The sequence below is a fragment of the Brassica napus genome, chromosome A7 (genome assembly GCF_020379485.1).
Source record: "Brassica napus cultivar Da-Ae chromosome A7, Da-Ae, whole genome shotgun sequence".
In the NCBI taxonomy this organism is placed as follows: Eukaryota; Viridiplantae; Streptophyta; class Magnoliopsida; order Brassicales; family Brassicaceae; genus Brassica; species Brassica napus.
The window spans coordinates 12,977,910-12,997,988 of NC_063440.1; the positions used below are offsets into that span (position 1 = coordinate 12,977,910).

A 20,079-nucleotide genomic window follows, 5' to 3' on the forward strand; every position below is an offset into this window, starting at 1 on the left:
TGATTTTGATCAAAAACCGGGAGGGACCTGCATATATACTTCGTCATCGAGATCACCGTGAAGGAACACATTATGAACGTCTATTTGGTGAACCTCATGATTATGTTTTGCCGCAATATCAAGAAAAATCCGAACCGTAATCATCTTTGCAACAAAAGCAAATGTTTCGCTAGTCGATTCCTTCAATTTGATTGTTTCCATGAAAAACTAGTCTTGCGTTGTTTCTTTCAAGTGTTCCATCTGATTTAAGTTTCCCTTGATAAACCCACTTGCATCCGAGAGCTACTTTACCCAGAAGAAGCTCTACTAAGTCCCATGTGTGGTTTAACTCCAAAGCTTCTATTTTAGACCGCATTGCTTTCATCCAAACATCAAGTAGCATTGCTTCTTTATAGGATTTTAGCTCAGCCACTAGAGATAGGGCCGTAAGATAGCTGGAATGGGATTCTGAAAATTGAGTAATGGTATATTAGTTAGGGATATGATATACCATACCTAAGAACGATGAAGGAGCATGAGCTGTTAAAGGAGTGAGGGAGACTGTATTAATGACAAAATTTGTGAGACGTGTTGATGGTTTCTTGGTTCGACAACCGCGACCAAGTACTGTATCAGCTTGGACTGTTTCTGATTCGACCGGAGTAGTCGGGTCTGTTGATGAAGAAGGATCAATACGAGGTGTAATAGATGTATTTTCAGGTGATGGTAATGCCGAGATATGTTCGTCTTCACGTGCCGTTGATGGCATATTGATCGGCGTTGTCGTGATGATTGGTGTTGCAGAAGTTGTTTTGAGGTAAGGGAATACATCTTCTTTGAAGAGAACAACTCTAATCAGACAAGCACTAGCCTTTTTTACCGTATGGGTAACCGAAGAAGACACAACACCTGCTACGTGAAGCAAATTTATTATCACCAATGTTTTGGTTATGGGCATAACATAGGCATTCGAAAACACGTAACTGATCAAAGGAAGGTGGTCGCCCATACAAAATCTTGAATGGTGTTTTGTCCTTCAAGAGTTTTGATGGTGTTCGATTGATGAGATAATATGCGGTGAGTGCATATTCTGCCCATAATTCAATAGGTAGTCATGCTTGAAAACGTAGTAAACGTGCCACGTGGAGAATATGTCGACCATTCTGTTATGGAGTTCCAACACAAGAAATTTCATTAATGATGCCTTGTTCTTGAAATTACTTTGTGAGACGCATAAACTCAGTTCCATTGTCGCTTCGTAGAGTTTTGATATTTTGATTTAATTGCCTTTGATGAGGGCAATGAAGTCAGGGAGTCGGTTGGGTACGGTGATTTTATCGGGAAGCAGATAGAGCCAGACGGACCGAGAGTATTCTTCGACAATGATTAAAAAATATTGAGATCCACAAGATGCCGAGGTCGATATGAACCCAAAAGATCGTAGTGAATAAGTTCAAACGAAGAAGAAGCTTTATTATAACTCTGAGAAAACAAGTTTTGGGTTTGTTTAGATCGAAGAAAAACATCACAATTTGATAAGCAAAACGCAACAGTAGTAGATTTTAGTTTAACACCGGGAAGAAGACCAACAATGCGAGAAGACGGATGACCAAGATGTCGGTGCCACAAAATACCTTCATTACTAGCGGTAGAGTTGAAAGCAGTCACACTCGAAGCCTCGGAAGTAATACAGTCTCTCTCCCTTTCATTTCACCTGCTTCAATCAGAGTACTCGTTATGCGGTCTTGTAAATAACAAGTTTATCAGTAACTTGTCCAACAAGAAAATGATCAATATGAAGCTAACTGAAGGATATCAAATTAGTGTGGAAGCCGTCCACATAGTACACATTCTGTAAGTATATGTGTTGTAAGTCGTATGGTTCCTCGCTGAGTCGCCAAAACATTAGCACCAACTGGTAGTCTAACCAAAATCGGAGAGACACACTGAATGTTTTGAAGTAATTCAAGGCGACCATTCATATGATGAGTGGCCCCTATGTCAAGGATCCATGTAGGATCGTCATTTTTACCACTTAGACGATTCATATCGGAGTTAGGTTTCGTTGGATTGAGAAGTTTGACCAATGTTTTCTGTTGTGCAGCAGAAAATCCTATCAATCCTTGTCGGTCAAGGTCAAGTTTTCTACGATATCTGTAGTCGGATTGATTAACTGAGAGGAGTTTGCCTGAGAGTTCTGTTCAGATGATTGCGAGTTTTGGTTGTTCTGTCTAGACGATTTGCAAGTTTGCTTGTCCTCCTTGGAAGTTGATGCAATTTTGTGGTCTTGTTCCCCACCATTTCGGTGTCATGTTCTTCCGCAGCTGGTAAAAGTTACATTCACGTCGGGGTTGATGTTTCAAGGTCTAGATTTGTCGTATTATTGAGAGGTTGAATTTGACAGCGAGTTGTTTCTGGTATGGTTAGATGTGTTTTGTTGTGCAGCAAAACTTAAAATGATGGAGTTTCAGTTTTGGCATTGAGCTGAATTGTTTCATTTTGCATGATCGATTGGTAAACTGTATCGAGGTCTGGTAATGGAATTTATGCGCAAATCTGAGATCGCACGGCACCGTGAACGTCATCTAGGCCAAAGAGAAAATCATGGACCCGAATGATTTCAGCTCTGTTTCTTGCGCCATCACCAGATTGTAGTTACACTTATCGCATCTGCAGGTTTTAGTTGATAGGCCTTCAACTATTGAATCCCATATTTTTTTTTCCAAAGGAATATTCGACAGAGGATCCTACTTGTCTGCAATTTGTGAGAGAAGCCCGGAGCTGTTGATAGCATGCTCCAGTCTTGAGTGTAAATCACTTCTTAATATGATCCCATAGGTCTTTGGTAATTTCTTTATGAGAGATGTTAGAACGGAGTTTCGGTTTGATGGTAAGATTGATTCACGTGACAATAAGATGTTTGTTAGCAGTCCAATCTTTAAGGTCATGTGAATCGAGTAACACGAAGATTTTGTGTCCATTCATCGTAGCTTCGTCCATTGAGAAGGGGCTGAGAGATAACTGCAGCAAGATTATCACCAGCTGTTAAATCATAGAGAGAGATCGTTTGTCTGGTTGAGTTTGTTGTTATAAGAGTTCCAGCCATTGTCGAGGTTTTCGAGTACGAGAATTAAGAGATCGTGAATCAAGATCGTTTGTATGGAAAAATATTAGTTTTGTAGCTCTGATACAATGAGAAGTTATGTAACCGATAAATATGTTTGTGTTATTCGTTCATGACCTTAAGGTTTCCTTATATACAAGCTGTAAGGTCTTAATCCTATTGACATAAGGAAAGCTAATATAATCGTAATAAGGAAATATAAGCTAATAGATAAACATGATCTAGATACATCTTATATTCTAATAAAGCTGATCTTATATGTATTGCACTTGTCCTTAACTCCTTATGAAATGATTGGGATATTGGATCAACTAATATGAGCAGGTAAAGCCAAATAAAACACTACAAATAATATGATAAAAATTTTAGTTTGTGTTCTAGAAAATAAAAAATATGTTTTATATGTAAAAACATTTATAAAATTTAAGTTTAATCCAAGAGAGTTAAGATGGATAGGACGATGACAATAATGTGTGGCCAACATTATAAGAGATTATCTACCAGTTAAATATTTCTCATGATTTGCTGAACGTTCTCGATAAGGATTGTATTCAGAGCATCTTCAATTCGTTGCTATTTCCACCTTTATAATAACATTTAGAGATGAAATTGTTCCAATTCACCTCTATTTTTTCATCTATTTATAGATGGGAAAATAACATTTCTCTATTTTTTACTCTATATTTAGAAATTACTATTTTAGAAAAATACATTAGAATATATCTCATTTTTATTATAAACTTTTTTTTAATTTAGAGATGAAAATGGAAAAATACATGGGAGATAGTCTCTTTTCGTATACTGCAAAAGTTGAAATAAATGGTTTTCTTCTCCCAACATTGTATTGCTTTATTTTCTCAGAAAACAAAACAATGTATTGCTTTTAGCCACTGGTTTGGAAGAATATGTTAATTAATAGACGTCACTTTAAATAATTGATTCACTGACATGATAATAATTTAATGAATTGTTTGAATATAGCATTATATAGAAGATATTCTTGGCTCGAACAAAAGACTAACGTTAGGAGACCTAGCGGATTATTATGTATTCATTCATGATTGAGGGAAAAGAGGCAAGATGTTAATTAAAATGAAATTTAGTACATACTATTATATAGAGTATTCATTCAAGTGGATTGAAAAGTCTCATTACCTAATCGACATTATTGTATTGTTCACTTATGGTAGTAGATATAAATTAATTATCGATTAGAGTGGTTCCAAGAGATGTTACACTGGAAAAGACAGTCTAAACTACTTTTTTCAATATTTTGTTTGGGCACTCTTGTATCTTTAGAAGTCGCCTGGAAACAATGACATCTACAATTTGTCATAATGTGACATTTTTATTTGATGAATTCGAGCTAGTGTATCAATTACCGTTACATATTTCGTATAGCACTATATGGACATTTTACACAAAACAAAGAGTTATATAATGTATTAATAATTAACAAAGAAAATGGGATTAGAGAGAAGCAAATCATGACGTTTAGGGACCAGATCTTGTGTATAAACAACTACTTGAGTTTTTAGATTACATATATTTGCTTCATTCAATTCCAACTATTATTTTTTTTTCAAATTAAACAAAACAAAAACATCGGACTATATGTTCTACAAATATTTCTTTGTACGATATTTATTGTAATTATGTTGGAAGGAGCTCCTGTATTTTGTATTTGATATATTGATATATTGATGATGGTATTACTATTATTAATTCTTTGTCACCATAGATAGGTTCACAATTATTTTCTTCTTTGATGATCGACGTAATAAAAAATTTGTCCCCACAGCATTTTTCTGATGCCCCCACAGGCTACAGTACTTACTGACCTGACTACGTTACTGACTTTAATTACTAGCAAAAGACAAATCTAGCTGAGATAAAAAAAAAAGAAAAAAAAGTAAACGTTACCGACCTGACTATCTTTGTCTAGATCTTCAACCTCACTTTAGTAATTAGTGATTTTTCGTAAAGATATAAATATTGTGAGCACAGTTTGTGGTCAAATGGTGATAATCGTGGACGAATTACTGTTCATTATATCCTCGACTATGGATTCTTGAAAAGTAGACAATGGTGCCACGTGGTTTTTGGAGTTGGGGAGTATTTATCTGGATGTGAAAGATGTCTCATATGTTAGGGTTTGGGGGGGGGGAGGGGGTGCTCGAGTTAAGGGAATCTAGCTTTAGTTAAGTGTCGGGTTAGGCGATATTTGCTAATTGTGTTGATGTTTTAGAAGCAGTTCGAATCGTTGAGACTATATGTTTGTATGTCTTGTATTCATTTGTTTTCATGAAAATGTCTATCAAGATCCAAATTGATTTCTACACTTTTCCAGTTTGTGATAAATATTGTCATAAGATGAGTCTTTTATCTTTTACATGATGATGCGTTTTAGATTTAGTATTTTTTTTTGGTAGGAAATATAGATGAAGAATTTAAAATAGAACATAGTCCTAACTCGGATTTTAGCTTACATGGGATCTTGTAACTCGTGTACCGGACATTTTCACATAATAGACATTTGAAGAAATGCATGTTTAATTTTGTAATATATTTATAAGTGGTTAAGATATTATCTAAGGTGTCGGCAAAATATGTAGTATATATTTTCTACTCTTAGAATTTTAATTTTGACTTATTTTACAATGACTTTTCTCTTTTGCCCGGGGGGGTTGAAGAACGGAAACAATAATTTATATATTAAGCTAAACATTGTATATACTTTCTCCATGCATAAATTAAATGTAAATTATAAACTTCAAAAATTATAATTGTATTTATTAAAATTTTATTAGTGAAAACTTGTGAAAAATAGTTCATTACGGAAAATAATGTATTGGTAACTAAAATTTGATATATTTTTTTAATAAGCATGAAAATCCTAAAATATGTATCTTTTAAAAACGGAAAGAGTATTAGTTTAATTAACAGAAACACAAATCCCATAAACCAAAACAATCAATGATGTCCTAACACTTTTAATAAAGAAAGACAAATAATAATGAAATTTCAAGAAAAGTTGTAGTTAAAATCAACACATGTTAAAAATGATTAATACTAATTAAAGTTAAATATGGATTTAAATTGATAGGGTTCATATAGGATATATGGAATTTAATCAATATTATCAAAGTAGATATCTATTACGGCAATGGAATATATTGATTTTCTTATTAGTTTTAGCATAATTGTTTGTTTTTCCTTTTCTGAATAAAATTTGTCAATGAGATTAGGAGGGATTTGGACTGTTGTTAGCAAAAGGGATTTTCCTTATAAGTCAAAAAGATTACGATTGATATCAATAAAATCAACATCTTTTCCGAAAACAATAAAAAGAGTTGTGAACTAGTCCAGTTATTGTGCATTTATGTTCCAGTAATTTCATCATATTAGTCAAAACATAAATTACTTCCAATATAGTTTGATAATTATCTTATTAGGATCATACTATATTCTATAACTAATACCATCAACAGAGGTTCCAAGTTTTGTTCGTTCATCTGATTTAATGGTGATCTCACTTAAACTAAACAATCATAAAGACTTTCAGTTGTCTCAACTAATGTGTAATATATTTAGTTATAAAATCTAAAGATTATGATAGATAGGTCTGCAGTAGTCTCAAATAATGTAGTTTACAGTAAAATTACAACGTTAAGTCTCTAAGATATATATTATACTCTATTTATCTTATTAGTAATGTTTGAAAGATACATATAGAATTTATAGAAAAAAGTTTATTAACGACATTAATCTTAAATTCAACTGCAAAAAATGATAATTCAATTTTGAGAAAGATTACTTTTTTCATGGTCATATTGACTACAAGTTTTAACAACCACAAGTATTTTTTAGTTCTCAGAGCATGATTATCGCTAAAGTGGGTTTAAGGGTTTCTTAAAAAAAATTTTGGTCCAAAAAAAAAATTAAAAAAAAAATAGCGAGCCGCCACGTGTCAGTGAGACCCGCGAACAATACATGAAATCAACAAAAGTCGATCCTAATTTGATCACTTTTGCTATCGGTTTTTCACTGATTTGTGGAACCCACCACTATTTTTTTTGTAAAATCCCTCTCAGAAACCACCGATAAAAATGGCCTTAACTGTTATAAATATAACCGATATAGCACGACAAAGAAGCCGATATTCCTTAGATATTTTCTCTCTTGCAATATTTCTAACAGTTTTGTTATTACAATTTTCTTAGAAGATCTTTTTTTAAACTTAAATTTAGAAGTTATTTTGCCTATCTGATTTAAAGAATTTGAAATCTTTCAAAATTTACAGTCGAACTAATGGCTTTTTTAGTAATACAAATAGACAGTACTTATTTGAAAAGACAGATTGATTATTGACTGCACAATGGAGACACATTCGGCAGCCCGACAAAACTGTCTTACGACAAATAACGATTACGTACGTGTTTCCACGGAATAGTTACATATTCCATATGTTATTATAGATATTGGTTGATATATCGACGTGTAGTCTTTCTTTTTCATATCTTCTGAAAGTGATGAGTTTATTATGTTTTATATTATTTTCAAAGTATATTAACAAAATCACACGTAGCTAGTAGCTAACGGGTCCAGTATATTTTAAAAATTATATCGAACAAGGAGGCCATGTTGCTTATGTCTTATGCATGAATCTATCATGATAATCAAGTCAGTAACTAGACTGAATATATTAGTGAGTCAATATATGGAAGATAGATTTTATTTTCTTTTGCAAGAAAGTTACGTTAAGCCAATAATGATCATATCACCTGTGTCCATGTCAAAATCATTAACCACGATAAAATTATGAAAGTTGTAGATCTCAGAAATTAGTTTAGAGTTCGAACAACCTTATTTTGGAATTCGGTCAAGAAAAATTAAAATTTCCTGTTTAAGAAATATATAACATTCAAGCTTTGGAGGTAACATGATTACACGATATTTTAAAATAATTATATGGCAGAAGATAGGACAATATAAATAAGCGAAAGAAAAGAAGTTCGAGGAATTTACCCTAGGAATTAAAGTACCTAACACTATAAGTTATAACATATAAGGATGGTCCACGTAGTATCTAAATTAATTAAGTAAATGTTCAATATTAATAAATGCATAAAAAATTGATACTATATCGTACGGTCTTTAAATGTTCTTATGGAATTGTTACCTAGTCAATACGTAACTATTTTTGAAAAATAAAATAATATTATTATTTATCTTTTAATACGTAAATATTATTACTTCATAGCTATCTTATTTTGAAGGTGATTAAAATGAGCTAAATTTCAACAAAGAAATCTAAATATATAAACCATATGTAAAATATCATCAGTAAAGATACATATTGTCGTGTTACTTATAAAAATGACAACCAGTGTGACGGTGATTATTCTTGCAGTTCGTTGAAAGTAAGATTTCAAGGATGTGTTAAAGAACTGTGAAGAAGTTGTTAATTTGTCTTAGTCCTAAACCAGCTGGTTAATATCCAATTTGATAAAATAATTCAGGAAACTTTTATATTATCTTGTTTCTTGGCCAAATTTCGTTTATTAATCTATTTGTTTCGTTTAATAGAATATGAACGTTGGCATTTGACTCCATTGTCATCCTCACACCTCACTTATATTCAGAAAGGATCGATCGGTCTTAATAACTCTTCATTTACGTGCTATGTTAGTTAAAACTTATATATCAACGTTTTCTTATCTTGCATATTTCACAGCATATAATTAAAAATTGGGGATTACCAAATATGACTCAAAATTTGACTTTGATTGTAAAAGTATAGCCAAACTTGAATCAAATGCAAAACTAACCTAAAAACTTTGTAAAATTACATCCAGTCCCTTGTAACCAAACAAAAAAATATAAGTCATTTTTACGAATATAATCCCAGTAAGTCATCTGAGTCGTCTGAGATGCTGGAAGTCGTCTGGTGTAGTTTATCTTAAAAATAATTTTTAAATGTTTAAAAAATATTTTAACAAATGAAAAATTAAAAATCATGTAATTATAAATAATTTTAAGTAATGTAAATTAAGATATAATAAAATTAAATAGTTTTCAGCATAGATGAGTGAAAGTAGTTAATCATGATATTCTTTGGCTTTATGTTTTGACAACATATGTTGTAGTATTGTATGTATTCTTAGGGTTAGATTTTGGAAAGCTTGAATGTTTTTTTGAAAAAATAAATTTTTACCTATAAATGTTTATTTTTATGTATAGTAAACACTTTTGAAGTTTAGTTTGATTTTATGAAGTGTTTAGTTAGTTAGTTAAGTTTAGGGTCTAGACGACTAACTTATAAGTCGTCTGGTGAATAATTTAAACCAGACGTCCAAATATTCCTGCCTAAACTTTTTAAAAAAAATATTTTTCCGCTTTGATAATTTAAATCAGGCGATTTACTTGTAAGTCGTTTAGGAGGTCTTCAATTTTAGTTTTCCGCTAAAAATATTAAATTCTTCTGGATGACTTACAAGTAAGTCGTCAAGGAAGTCATATGAATAAAAAATATTTAACTTAATTGGATTTTTTGTCTCCCTATATAAAGAAAAATTTATACATTCTCTCAAATGGCTGCAACAAAAATGTAATGTTCATCATTCTAAAACTCTCCAACCTCTCTCTAATCTCTTTCAACTTATGAACACTAAGCTTTATATCAATTTATTTTTTTTGTTTCATGTCCTTCTTACTAGTTTATCTTGTTTTTGGAGGTTTTTCATCACATGGTTCTCATCTTCCACTCATTTAAAAGTAGATCTATCAATTTTAGATATGTATTTTTGTGTGTTATATAAAAGTAGATTTATCTAATCTTCTACTTATTTTCTCTGTTTTAAGTCATTTGAACGTTTTTTGATATACAGGTTTTTCAGATATAGATTTAGATATGCAAGTTTTTCAGATCTGGAAGACGTCTGGGACGACTTACCTGTTAGTCGTCTAAAACATAATGCGCTAGACGACTTCCAGGAAGTCCAGACAACTTCCACGAAGTCTTCTCCCATGTCTCTCCCTTTCATAACAAATCTGAGCGTTTTAGTAAGTTTTTATGTCTGATTTTTCTTCATTTGGTAACTTTCTGTTGTATAAAGTTCTTACTTTTTTTCCAAACTAAAACTTTCCAAACTCACTCTAATCTCTTTGACTTGAAAACACCAAACTTTATATGAATTTTTCAGTTTTTTCTCATGCTTTTTTCACTAATCTATCTTTTTTTTGCAGGGTTTTAATCAGATGGTTCTCATCTTCCACTCATTTAAAGGTAGATTTATTAATTTTTGATATGTATTTTTGTGTGTTCTGTAAATTTAGATTTATCTAATCTTCCACTTATTTTATCTGTTTTTAAGCAATTTAAACGTTTTTTGATATTCAGGTTTTTCAGATCTGGATTTGATATGCAGCTTTTTCAGATCTGGAAGACTTCTGGGACGAGTTACCTATTAGTCGTCTAAAATATAATGCGCTAGACGACTTCCATGAAGTCTTCCAGACAACTTCCAGGAATTCGTCTGACGAACTCTTCTTCCATATTAAGTGGAGTCCAAGCTTGTATTTGTAGAAGAATGATTTATAATAGTTTTGTTTGTGGCTTGTTTTTTTATTTGCATGTATACTCTTTTAGTTGTGATTTTTTTTTATAAAATCAGTAGTAATGTTTTCCAAGATGTAATATATGTGGTAACAATGTGTTTACACATTTACAAATCAAAGAAATAATATAATTCAATAACCTTTTTCTTATCTTTACATCTGCCATATGCAATAATAAACTCCAATGGCCTTCTTCTCATCTTAATAAACAAGAATGTTGGTAGCCTCGATACAATATTTTAAGAAGCATTTTAACCCTTCTTCCAACTCATAACAATAATCATCATTGGTGTCTATAACAATAATACTTCAAGAGATGGAAACAAATAATAGTAACTAGTCAAAGCATATCACATTTTTTACAGGTTTGTGTTGAAAAACTCAGTCAAATTTAGTAAAACTAAGGAAAAAAACATATTTTGAAAATATGAGTTTTACATATCTTGAAGTTACTTATCACTCTTAAATACACAAGTTATTGAAAAAATAGCGTAGAAGACTTAAAAACTAGCGTAAAAGACTTCCATCAGTTAGAAACTTTAATTAACGTGAATGATGGTAACCTCATAAATATCACCAATTAAGCTATAAATTTCATTCAGTAGCCCTAATATTGACTAATATACATGAATTAACAAAAAAAGTATTAAAAAGACTTTATAGGTTTAGAGAAAATGAAAGTTTATTAAACATTGACGCAGACGACTTCCATTGATTTTTAACGTAGACGACTTACAGGTTAGTCGTCCACCTTTGTTTGATAAAAAAAAAATCGAGACGACTTACATGTTAGTTTTGCATTTGACCGGAATGTGTCAGAAATTTGACTTTTCCTGGACGAGTTACAAGTTAGTCGTCTAATAGAAAATAAAAAAAAATAAATTTTGTTTTTTCTAGACGACTAACTTGTAAGTCGTCTCAGGTTGGTTTTGCAATTGAATTATTAAACAAAAAAATTTGTTTTTTCTAGATGACTTACACGTTAGTCGTCTCGAGTTTTTTTCCTAGACGACTAACCTGTAAGTCGTCAAAGATAAGCAAGGTTTGACTAGAATCTCGGAATAAAATCCTGGACGACTTACATGTAAGTCGTTGACGGATGAATCGTCTAGAAGAAACAGATATTTTTTGTTTAATATTTCAATTGCAAAACTAACCTAAGACGACTTACATGTAAATCGTCTAGAAAAGAAAATATTATTTTTTTAATTTTTTTGCTGGATGACTAACTTGTAAGTCATCCAGAAAAAGTCAAATTTTTGACATATTTTGGTCAAAGGTAAAACTAACATGTTTTTCCTAAACGTCTTATATATAAGTCGTTTCGATTTTTTTTATCAAACAAAGGTGGACGACTAACATATAAGTCGTCTATAAATATATTTGTGTGTATTACAGACCACCTTCTTCTCTTATATTCATTCCACTTTTCAAACTGGCCGCCTTGAGTCAACGCGTTATTTATTTGTATTCATATGTACTTTCTTATTTGAAGATATATTGACTAGAAAATTAAAACTTACATATATAATAAACGAATTTAGAAGATGATGCAAGTTCAAGGTTTCGATGAACATGTTATGTCATTTAATGTTGGTTTATAGGTTCATTATATGCTCCACTAGATGGAAAACAATATTATCCGTAGTAGTATCTTCTAGGTGAAAACTAAAAACGGTATCATAATACCTAAGGATACATCCAAATGAAACTGACTTCTAGGCTTGACCAATATACATTAAGTGCAAATTGTTGGCATATAATGCATTTTAGTTAAAGATGAATAAATTTTACATATTAGTTGATATTATCTTTACTGAATATTGAATTGATTACATTTTGTCATCAAAGTGAAAGTTATGAATAGATTCGGTAACCATTTTTGACCAGTGGCAAGTAGGTGAGTTCGATAACAACCTGTTTAGCTAAATCTAGTTGTATGTGATTTATTGGCCTATTTTTCATCTCTATCTAAGAAAAAGGACGTGTTTATACTGCCGAAAACCATTTATGCATTAGGAAGATCATACACGAACTTCAACAAAATTGAAAAAATAATTTAACAGATTAAATAATTAACTCAAAATGAACTTGCAAAGGCTTTATCTAAAGCATTAAGTGTAAAGTTATTCGTTTCCCATCATTCAAAAGGACTTGTATTTAGAGCAGCCTCATCGGCTAATATTGGGGTAGAGGATCTCAACCATTTTATTATGTTAATAAATTAATACAATTTTTGTTAAGCAATTAAAATCTTTTTTTTCTTTTCTAAAAATAAACCAATCAAAACATGCAAGCTAATGTTGAAGAGTTCTAACAATATGTCTGCTGCGATCCCGTCCCACTCTTTCTCTTTAGTTTTTTCTTTCTTTTTAATAAATTCATCATGAGAACCCCATCGTCATCTTGTTGATGTAGGTGCTCTATAAGGAGCCAAGAAGAAAATATCAGAAAAGATGCAAATGTGATTGATAGGAGGCGAAAATTTAATAACTGTGTTAAGTAAACTACGAAATCGATAGATTTGAATCGAGTGGTCTCGACCATATTTTGTTTTTGATAAAAGTCCGAAACTATATTCGCTGGTTTTGGCTACAAATATTGGATCAAAGATCTACAAACGTGAAACATCTTGTATAGGAACACAAATCTATTCCCCGTCATCTATGTCTGTCACAATGTTCTACCATCATTATTTACGGGTCCCCATTATTTACATGCTTTTGTGATACTGTATAATTGTTCTTAAAAATTTCACAAAAAGATTGATCAAAAGGACCATATAATAAAAAAGTCTCGAGATTTCGAAAAATACTAGATCTAACTTTATATTATTATGGGATTGCATACGTTGTTCTTGACTTATGATTAACTCCGATCTTTTAACCGGAATTCTTAACTTATGATTTGACTTTTTTTTTTTTTTTACATTTTTTAGATAAAAAATAACTCTTATATTTTTTATTTAAGAAACGGTTCTTAACTTTTCTTAGTTAAATCTAAGAAAAGTTAAGAATCATTTTTTGATGAAGGTAAAAACCCTAATTAAGAAACTAGGATTAGTCATGGTCTAAAACAAACATGTCAATCATAGACGGCTAAATAAATAATAATGAGTCGGAGAGACAGATATCACTTATTTCTCCATAATATTATATTTGTTTGGTGTACATAACTGCTTGTACATTTTTACATTACTTAATTTACAATTTTACCATGAGGTACCAAGGTGAAATCGAAAACAGCTATATAAAGGGTGTGAAGGGGAGACTCTTAAGAGCATAAACCAAAGCAACAAAACAATCAATGGGGTCTCCAATGGCCTACTTAGCAGCAACTTTGCTTGTTTTAACAGTCTCTCTGACCTTTGTATCTCAATCAACCGCTAACTACTTCTATTCTTCTCCTCCACCACCTGTTAAGCACTACGAATACAAATCACCACCTCCTCCGGTTAAGCACTACCCTCCCCCTCCGGTTTATCATTCTCCACCACCACCTAAGAAACACTACGAATATAAATCTCCACCTCCTCCAGTTAAACACTACTCTCCACCACCGGTTTACCACTCTCCACCACCCCCAAAGAAGCACTACGTGTACAAATCCCCGCCACCCCCGGTTAAGCACTACTCTCCTCCTCCCGTTTACCATTCTCCACCACCACCAAAGAAACACTACGTGTACAAGTCCCCTCCTCCTCCGGTTAAACACTATTCTCCTCCTCCGGTTTACCACTCTCCACCACCTCCTAAGAAGGACTACGTCTACAAATCTCCACCCCCACCGGTTAAGCACTACTCTCCCCCACCAGTCTACCACTCACCACCACCACCCAAGAAACATTACGTATACAAATCTCCTCCTCCTCCGGTTAAACACTACACACCGCCTCCAGTTTACCATTCCCCACCCCCACCTAAAAAACATTACGTCTACAAATCTCCTCCTCCTCCAGTGATGCACTATTCTCCTCCTCCGGTTTACCACTCTCCACCACCACCAAAGAAACACTATGTGTACAAATCTCCTCCTCCTCCGGTTATGCACTACTCCCCTCCTCCGGTTTACCACTCTCCACCACCACCAAAGAAACACTACGTGTACAAATCTCCTCCTCCGCCGGTTAAACATTATCCCCCACCGGTTTACCACTCTCCACCACCACCAAAGAAACACTACGTGTACAAATCCCCTCCTCCTCCAGTGAAGCACTACTCTCCCCCTCCGGTTTACCATTCCCCACCCCCACCAAAGAAGCACTACGTATACAAATCCCCTCCTCCTCCGGTTAAGCACTATTCTCCTCCTCCAGTTTACCATTCCCCACCGCCACCAAAGGAAAAGTACGTATATAAATCACCTCCTCCTCCTCCAGTCCACCACTACTCTCCCCCACACCATCCTTACCTCTACAAATCTCCTCCTCCTCCATACCACTATTAGAATTCTCTGTCACGGTAATAACTTTCCCAATACTTACATTTACACACCTCATTAAGTTAACTTGTAAAAAGCCTATATGGATGCATGCATGAGAATATTTATATCGTATAGTATAAACTTTTGTAGGAGAACACGATGTGCACAAGAAGACAAAGTCAACACGGAAACATAATAAGAGAAACATAGAGTGAAAGAGAGAATCCAAACATAAAGCTTTCTCAGCATCTTCAACGTATTTTTACTTTTTGTTTGCAATAAATTTGAAACATGTGTGTGTTGATCAACTAATGGTCCATGTACGCATTCTGTAGTCATATAAATGTGTGTAAGTCTTACGTCTTGTTTCTTTCTGATTTCTTTCATGTGCAAGTTTCTATTAATAAAAAGACCATAAATAATAAGTTTGTATTTCTTCAATTTCTCATGCATGCAGCCATACTCCACTATGTTAGTACAATTTCTACCTTTCTTTACTTTTATGAAACAAACACTGTGTCTAGTAAATAATTATATACGAGGAAGAAACGAGCATAGATCACCCCCAGTGAAGAGTTCTAACCAAATTTTTTTTAAAAATAAGTTACATACTTTCAGTTAGGTTTTTCTAATTTTTAGAGACATGTAATTAAATAATATATATATATATATATATATATATGTATTTTAAGAATTTTTGGTTTGAATTCTTTGGAAGTGTTCTTAGCCAACATTAATAGCAAAAGAATATGATAGGTTTCTCAAAATATTTTTTAATAATAAGAAAATGTTAGCAAATGAAAAAGGTGACAAATTTAATAAAAGTCTCTCACCATTGGTATTTTTCGGAAGAATCGATTGACACCTTCTCTTTTTTTTTTTTACTTACTTTTTTGTTTTTTTTTTATTGTTTTAATCATGAAAAAATTGTGGAGATACTCTCCAATGCGGATGCCCTATAGACTATAGTTCATAAAGAAGAATGGGTCAAATAAATCTTTTAAGTTATTTTCAATGTTTGATTTTTCAACACCTTTGTAACAGTTAGAATATTTGAATTTAGAATTATAATATAGGTTTACAGTTACTTTGGATATTTTCAGAACTTTTTCAATATTTGCTTCTCAAACGGCTTAACACTTATCTCCTCTCATGCAATAAACCAATTCGTAAAGCCAGTTTACCAAAAAAAAAAAAACAAACCAATTCGTCTCTTCCGACCATTTTATATTTCTCTTTTAGTTTGGCTTTGTTTTCGCAATTTGTGGATATGAGTTGATTTTGATGCATATCCTTAGAAGTTACTATCTCGAATCACTTATTTTGGTTATATATACCTAATTTACGCAGATTTCAAAAATTAGATATATATATAACTAAGCATAGTAAATTCTGGTTGATTTACCTCATATCATTGTATAAAATGATCTGTGTATTCTTGCAGTCTCTTAGAAACATCACACCAAGCAACACAAAAGAATCAAGTTTATATATACTTGAGGTGAAAATTATCAACTTAGTCGGGATGATTTATATAATAATTGATAATCATTATATAAATAATCATTTATCAATTATTTATATAATGATTCCTAAAACTGTGAGTTCAAGATGGTATACTGAAGGTCCGCTTAAGCATACCGAAGGCCCATTTAAGCATAGAAGGATCGGCTACCAGTTGGCATCCCAATTCAGGGGTTTTATTAACATAACGATTTACAAGAAACTCTCGAAGCAGAAATGTTCGTGAATGTCATATTTGATACACTGGTTTTTAAAATGTTTAAGAGGACAAAAGAGGAGAGAACCAATAAAGATATAGATGAGATTATGTGAGAGCTAGACTGACAAATATTAGCGGCCAGCTTCAATGTGTAATCTTGTTACATTCATGATGCTGTCATAGCCAATGGCGTTAGTATCCCCTTGTGCTGATAAGATTTCAACACCGAGCAAGTGCTCAGCCTCTTGTGGTTCAGGATACTGTTCCGACCACTTATGCTTGGTTTTTGTGCCTCTCAAGCCCTCAAGCTCAGCAGCTACTTCTTTCATCCTTGGTCTTTCCTCTCCCATCAGTCTTGTACACTCAACAGCGATTCTTGCAACTTCCTGTATCTCCTTTTGATTATCCTCATTCATTACTTGGCCGTCAATAATCTCATGCAACCTTTTCTCTTTCATGGCAGAAGCAAAGTAACTCACAAGATGTTTTGAGGTCTGTGGCCTATCAAAGCACAATGCCTTTTGACCAGAGAGCAGCTCCATGAGGACTACCCCGAAGCTATAAACATCGCTCTTTTCGTTCAACAACCCTGTGTTGTAGTATTCAGGGTCTAAGTAGCCTAGAGTTCCTTGCACCATAGTTGTGAGCTGCTCTTTATCCATCGGTATCAGCCTTGAAGCACCAAAGTCAGCTACCTTTGCAGTTAAGTTTTCATCAAGGAGAATATTAGCAGTCTTGACATCTCTATGGATGATTGGAATAGAGGCAGAAGAGTGAAGATAAGCGAGAGTTCCAGCAATCTCCACTGCTATCCTCAACCGGTGTTCCCATGTAAGAGAAGAATCAAACAAGGAACCGTGCAAGTGATCAAAAAGGGTGCCACTGTTAATGAACTCATACACCAGTAAAGGAACTTCAGTCTCTAAACAGCAACCCAAGAGCTTGACCACATTCCTATGGTTGATTTGTGAAAGCACAAGCACTTCGTTGATGAACTGCTCTACTTGGCTGCTGTCTCCAAGACGAGCCTTCTTTATAGCAACTACCGAGTTGTCCGGTAAAATACCTTTGTAGACTGTTCCTTGGCCTCCCTGACCGAGGATTCTACTTTCATCATAACCATTAGTTGCTTCCTTCATGCCTTCCTCAGTAAAGATCTTGACCTCAACATTTGATGGCCCTGCTCCTGACAGTCTCTGTCTCAACATGCCACCACCGTTTTGCTCAAAGAAGTGTTTTCGGAGCTCGGTGTTTTTCTTGTGTTTCATTTTCCTTTGTACACAGCTAACCACAAGTAGGATGACTAAGAAGCCGATGCTTGTTCCTGATCACATAAAACATAAAAATGACTAATTAGAGGAAGTTTTTTTTCAAAAAATAAAGACTCCAGTACAAGTGAGGGGAGCTTACCAAGAAAAATTTGAGTCCATCCATAATATTCAGGCCTGCCTTTACGCATGCAGCTATTGGTGGTGGCATTTAAGTTGAAACCAGATGGGCAAGTACAAAGGAAGTGTCCCATGGTGTTTACACAGGTGCTGGAGTCTGAACAGTTATGTTTGTGGACAGTACTACTAGTAGTACACTCATTGATGTCTGGCGCAAGAAATGTATCAGGATAATAACAAATGAACTCTCAAAAGCATAAATAAAGAAAAACATGAACAGTATGAAGTACCTTTGCAACCCTTCTCATTTGAAAGGTATGGATTCCCATCAAACCCTTCCTTACATTTGCAGATGTAACCGGTTCCACGGACAGAGTTGGAACATTCACTGTTCCAACCGCATATGTTTGCGCTTCCAACTTGCTGACATGAATGTTTACCAATAGACCAATCCAGTACCACAGGGAACCTCGTGATATTCCTCAGATTCATAAGATCCTCTGAAGATCTGAAGTTAAACATACCATCTTCCACTAGAAAGGCGTAGCTGCAAGGGTTGAAGCTATGAACAGAAGTATGGTTTGAAAAGCTATATGGTCTTACTCTGAAGTAGTTGATCCTTCTAGGAAGAGAAGTCTGGCAGCAACCTCCACTAGAACATGTTCCATTTGTCTCCCTAGGAGTGCTACATGTTGACATGCACCCAACTGAGTAATTTCCAACTTCGTTAGTGTTGAGAAACGCGTAAGTGTTACATCCTACTGCAGTGAATCTGTTCTTGTCGGAGAATGTTAAGTTACCAAGCCTAGTCCACCGGTTACTACGGCCAGTCTGGTTCCCTTGGCTGTTGTAACAAACATAGGATCTAGTAACCAGGACACGTAGCTCGCCGTTGTGCGTGATGTTGATCACTTCATTGCCGCCAAAGATTAGCTTATTTGTTTCGTTACATGTGAGTTTGAAACTATTATCGCCGCCATAGTAACATCCTTGAGAAGTGCCAAAAGGGTACTCGATTGAGACGTTGCCACATCTAGTTTGGCAACCTGACAAAGATTGGCCCTTGACCAGATGTGTATAAGCAAGAGAGAAAATGGCCAGCAAGAACAGACTCTGAATCTTCATATTCTACCTCTCTTTGATCTCTTCTCTCTAACTTTGAACCTCTTTTAAGGTTTATTTTTAAGTCTAATTCTTATAGGAAATAAACCTCAAGTCTTGAGATGTTCTGTTGACTCATTTTGGCCGACATTTTTCCACAAAGCTACACAAACAAGACCATGTCAATGTAATGTAAGGAGGACCAAAAACTAGCCCATATATTATATCCTAACGTCTACATCTGCTACAGTTTAACAATGTGACTTATTTTTGTAGTGTTCAAAGATTACGACGGTTAGTAGTTGCTAGGAATCTTCTAATGAGAAGAAATGGTAAATGTTCGGACAATATAATGATTTGATTATATTAATTATTGAATAGAAAAGCAGTTTGGCAATTTAGAAAGATTAATTAGTGGAGATTTCGTCAAGAACAAAACTTAGAACTCCCTCTTCGTCAACCTTCAAAATAGGCATGGGCGTTTTTACAGCAAATTGAAATCCAAACCTTAACCAAAACTGGAAAAAAAAAATCTGATCAAATCCGTTATAAAAAATATTCAAATTTATTTACTTTCAGATTTGGATACAACTCGAACCGAACCCAAAAAGAACTGAACTGAATCTGGAAGAAACCAAACCCAGCCTAACACGATCCAAAAATTAGTAAAACCCGAATGAGAGCTTAGTACCGAGAACCAAAAAAAATCCAAATTAATCGAA

General features: G+C 33.7%; 2 protein-coding genes across 11 annotated transcripts in view; one reads left to right on the plus strand and one right to left on the minus strand.

The window, feature by feature from the left end:
- Positions 1-15,586, plus strand: part of LOC106358201 (extensin-3-like) — a 27,544-nt gene extending 11,958 nt beyond the window's left edge. For 3 of the 10 annotated variants that reach the window (XM_048736783.1, XM_048736779.1, XM_048736785.1), the window contains 3 exons: positions 2,384-2,389; positions 14,004-15,183; positions 15,296-15,586. In XM_048736783.1, coding sequence (XP_048592740.1) covers positions 14,030-15,169 — 1,140 coding nt within the window. In that variant the 5' untranslated portion in view covers positions 2,384-2,389; positions 14,004-14,029 and the 3' untranslated portion in view covers positions 15,170-15,183; positions 15,296-15,586. Of the gene's footprint in view, positions 1-529; positions 543-2,294; positions 2,307-2,383; positions 2,390-4,341; positions 4,353-5,099; positions 5,110-8,581; positions 8,596-10,929; positions 10,940-14,001; positions 15,184-15,295 lie in introns of those variants that run through there. The other 7 variants (XM_013797951.3, XM_048736786.1, XM_048736782.1 and 4 more) reach the window with 7 other exon arrangements.
- Positions 15,587-16,950: 1,364 nt separating this feature from the next.
- LOC106358202 (wall-associated receptor kinase 2-like) lies at positions 16,951-19,561 on the minus strand. Its single transcript, XM_013797953.3, has 3 exons — positions 18,547-19,561; positions 18,279-18,464; positions 16,951-18,192 (listed from the first exon to the last, which is right to left on the minus strand). The coding sequence occupies exons 1-3, from the start codon at positions 19,379-19,381 to the stop codon at positions 17,000-17,002; spliced, it is 2,214 nt and encodes a 737-aa protein (XP_013653407.2). The 5' UTR covers positions 19,382-19,561; the 3' UTR covers positions 16,951-16,999.
- Positions 19,562-20,079: the final 518 nt, after the last annotated feature.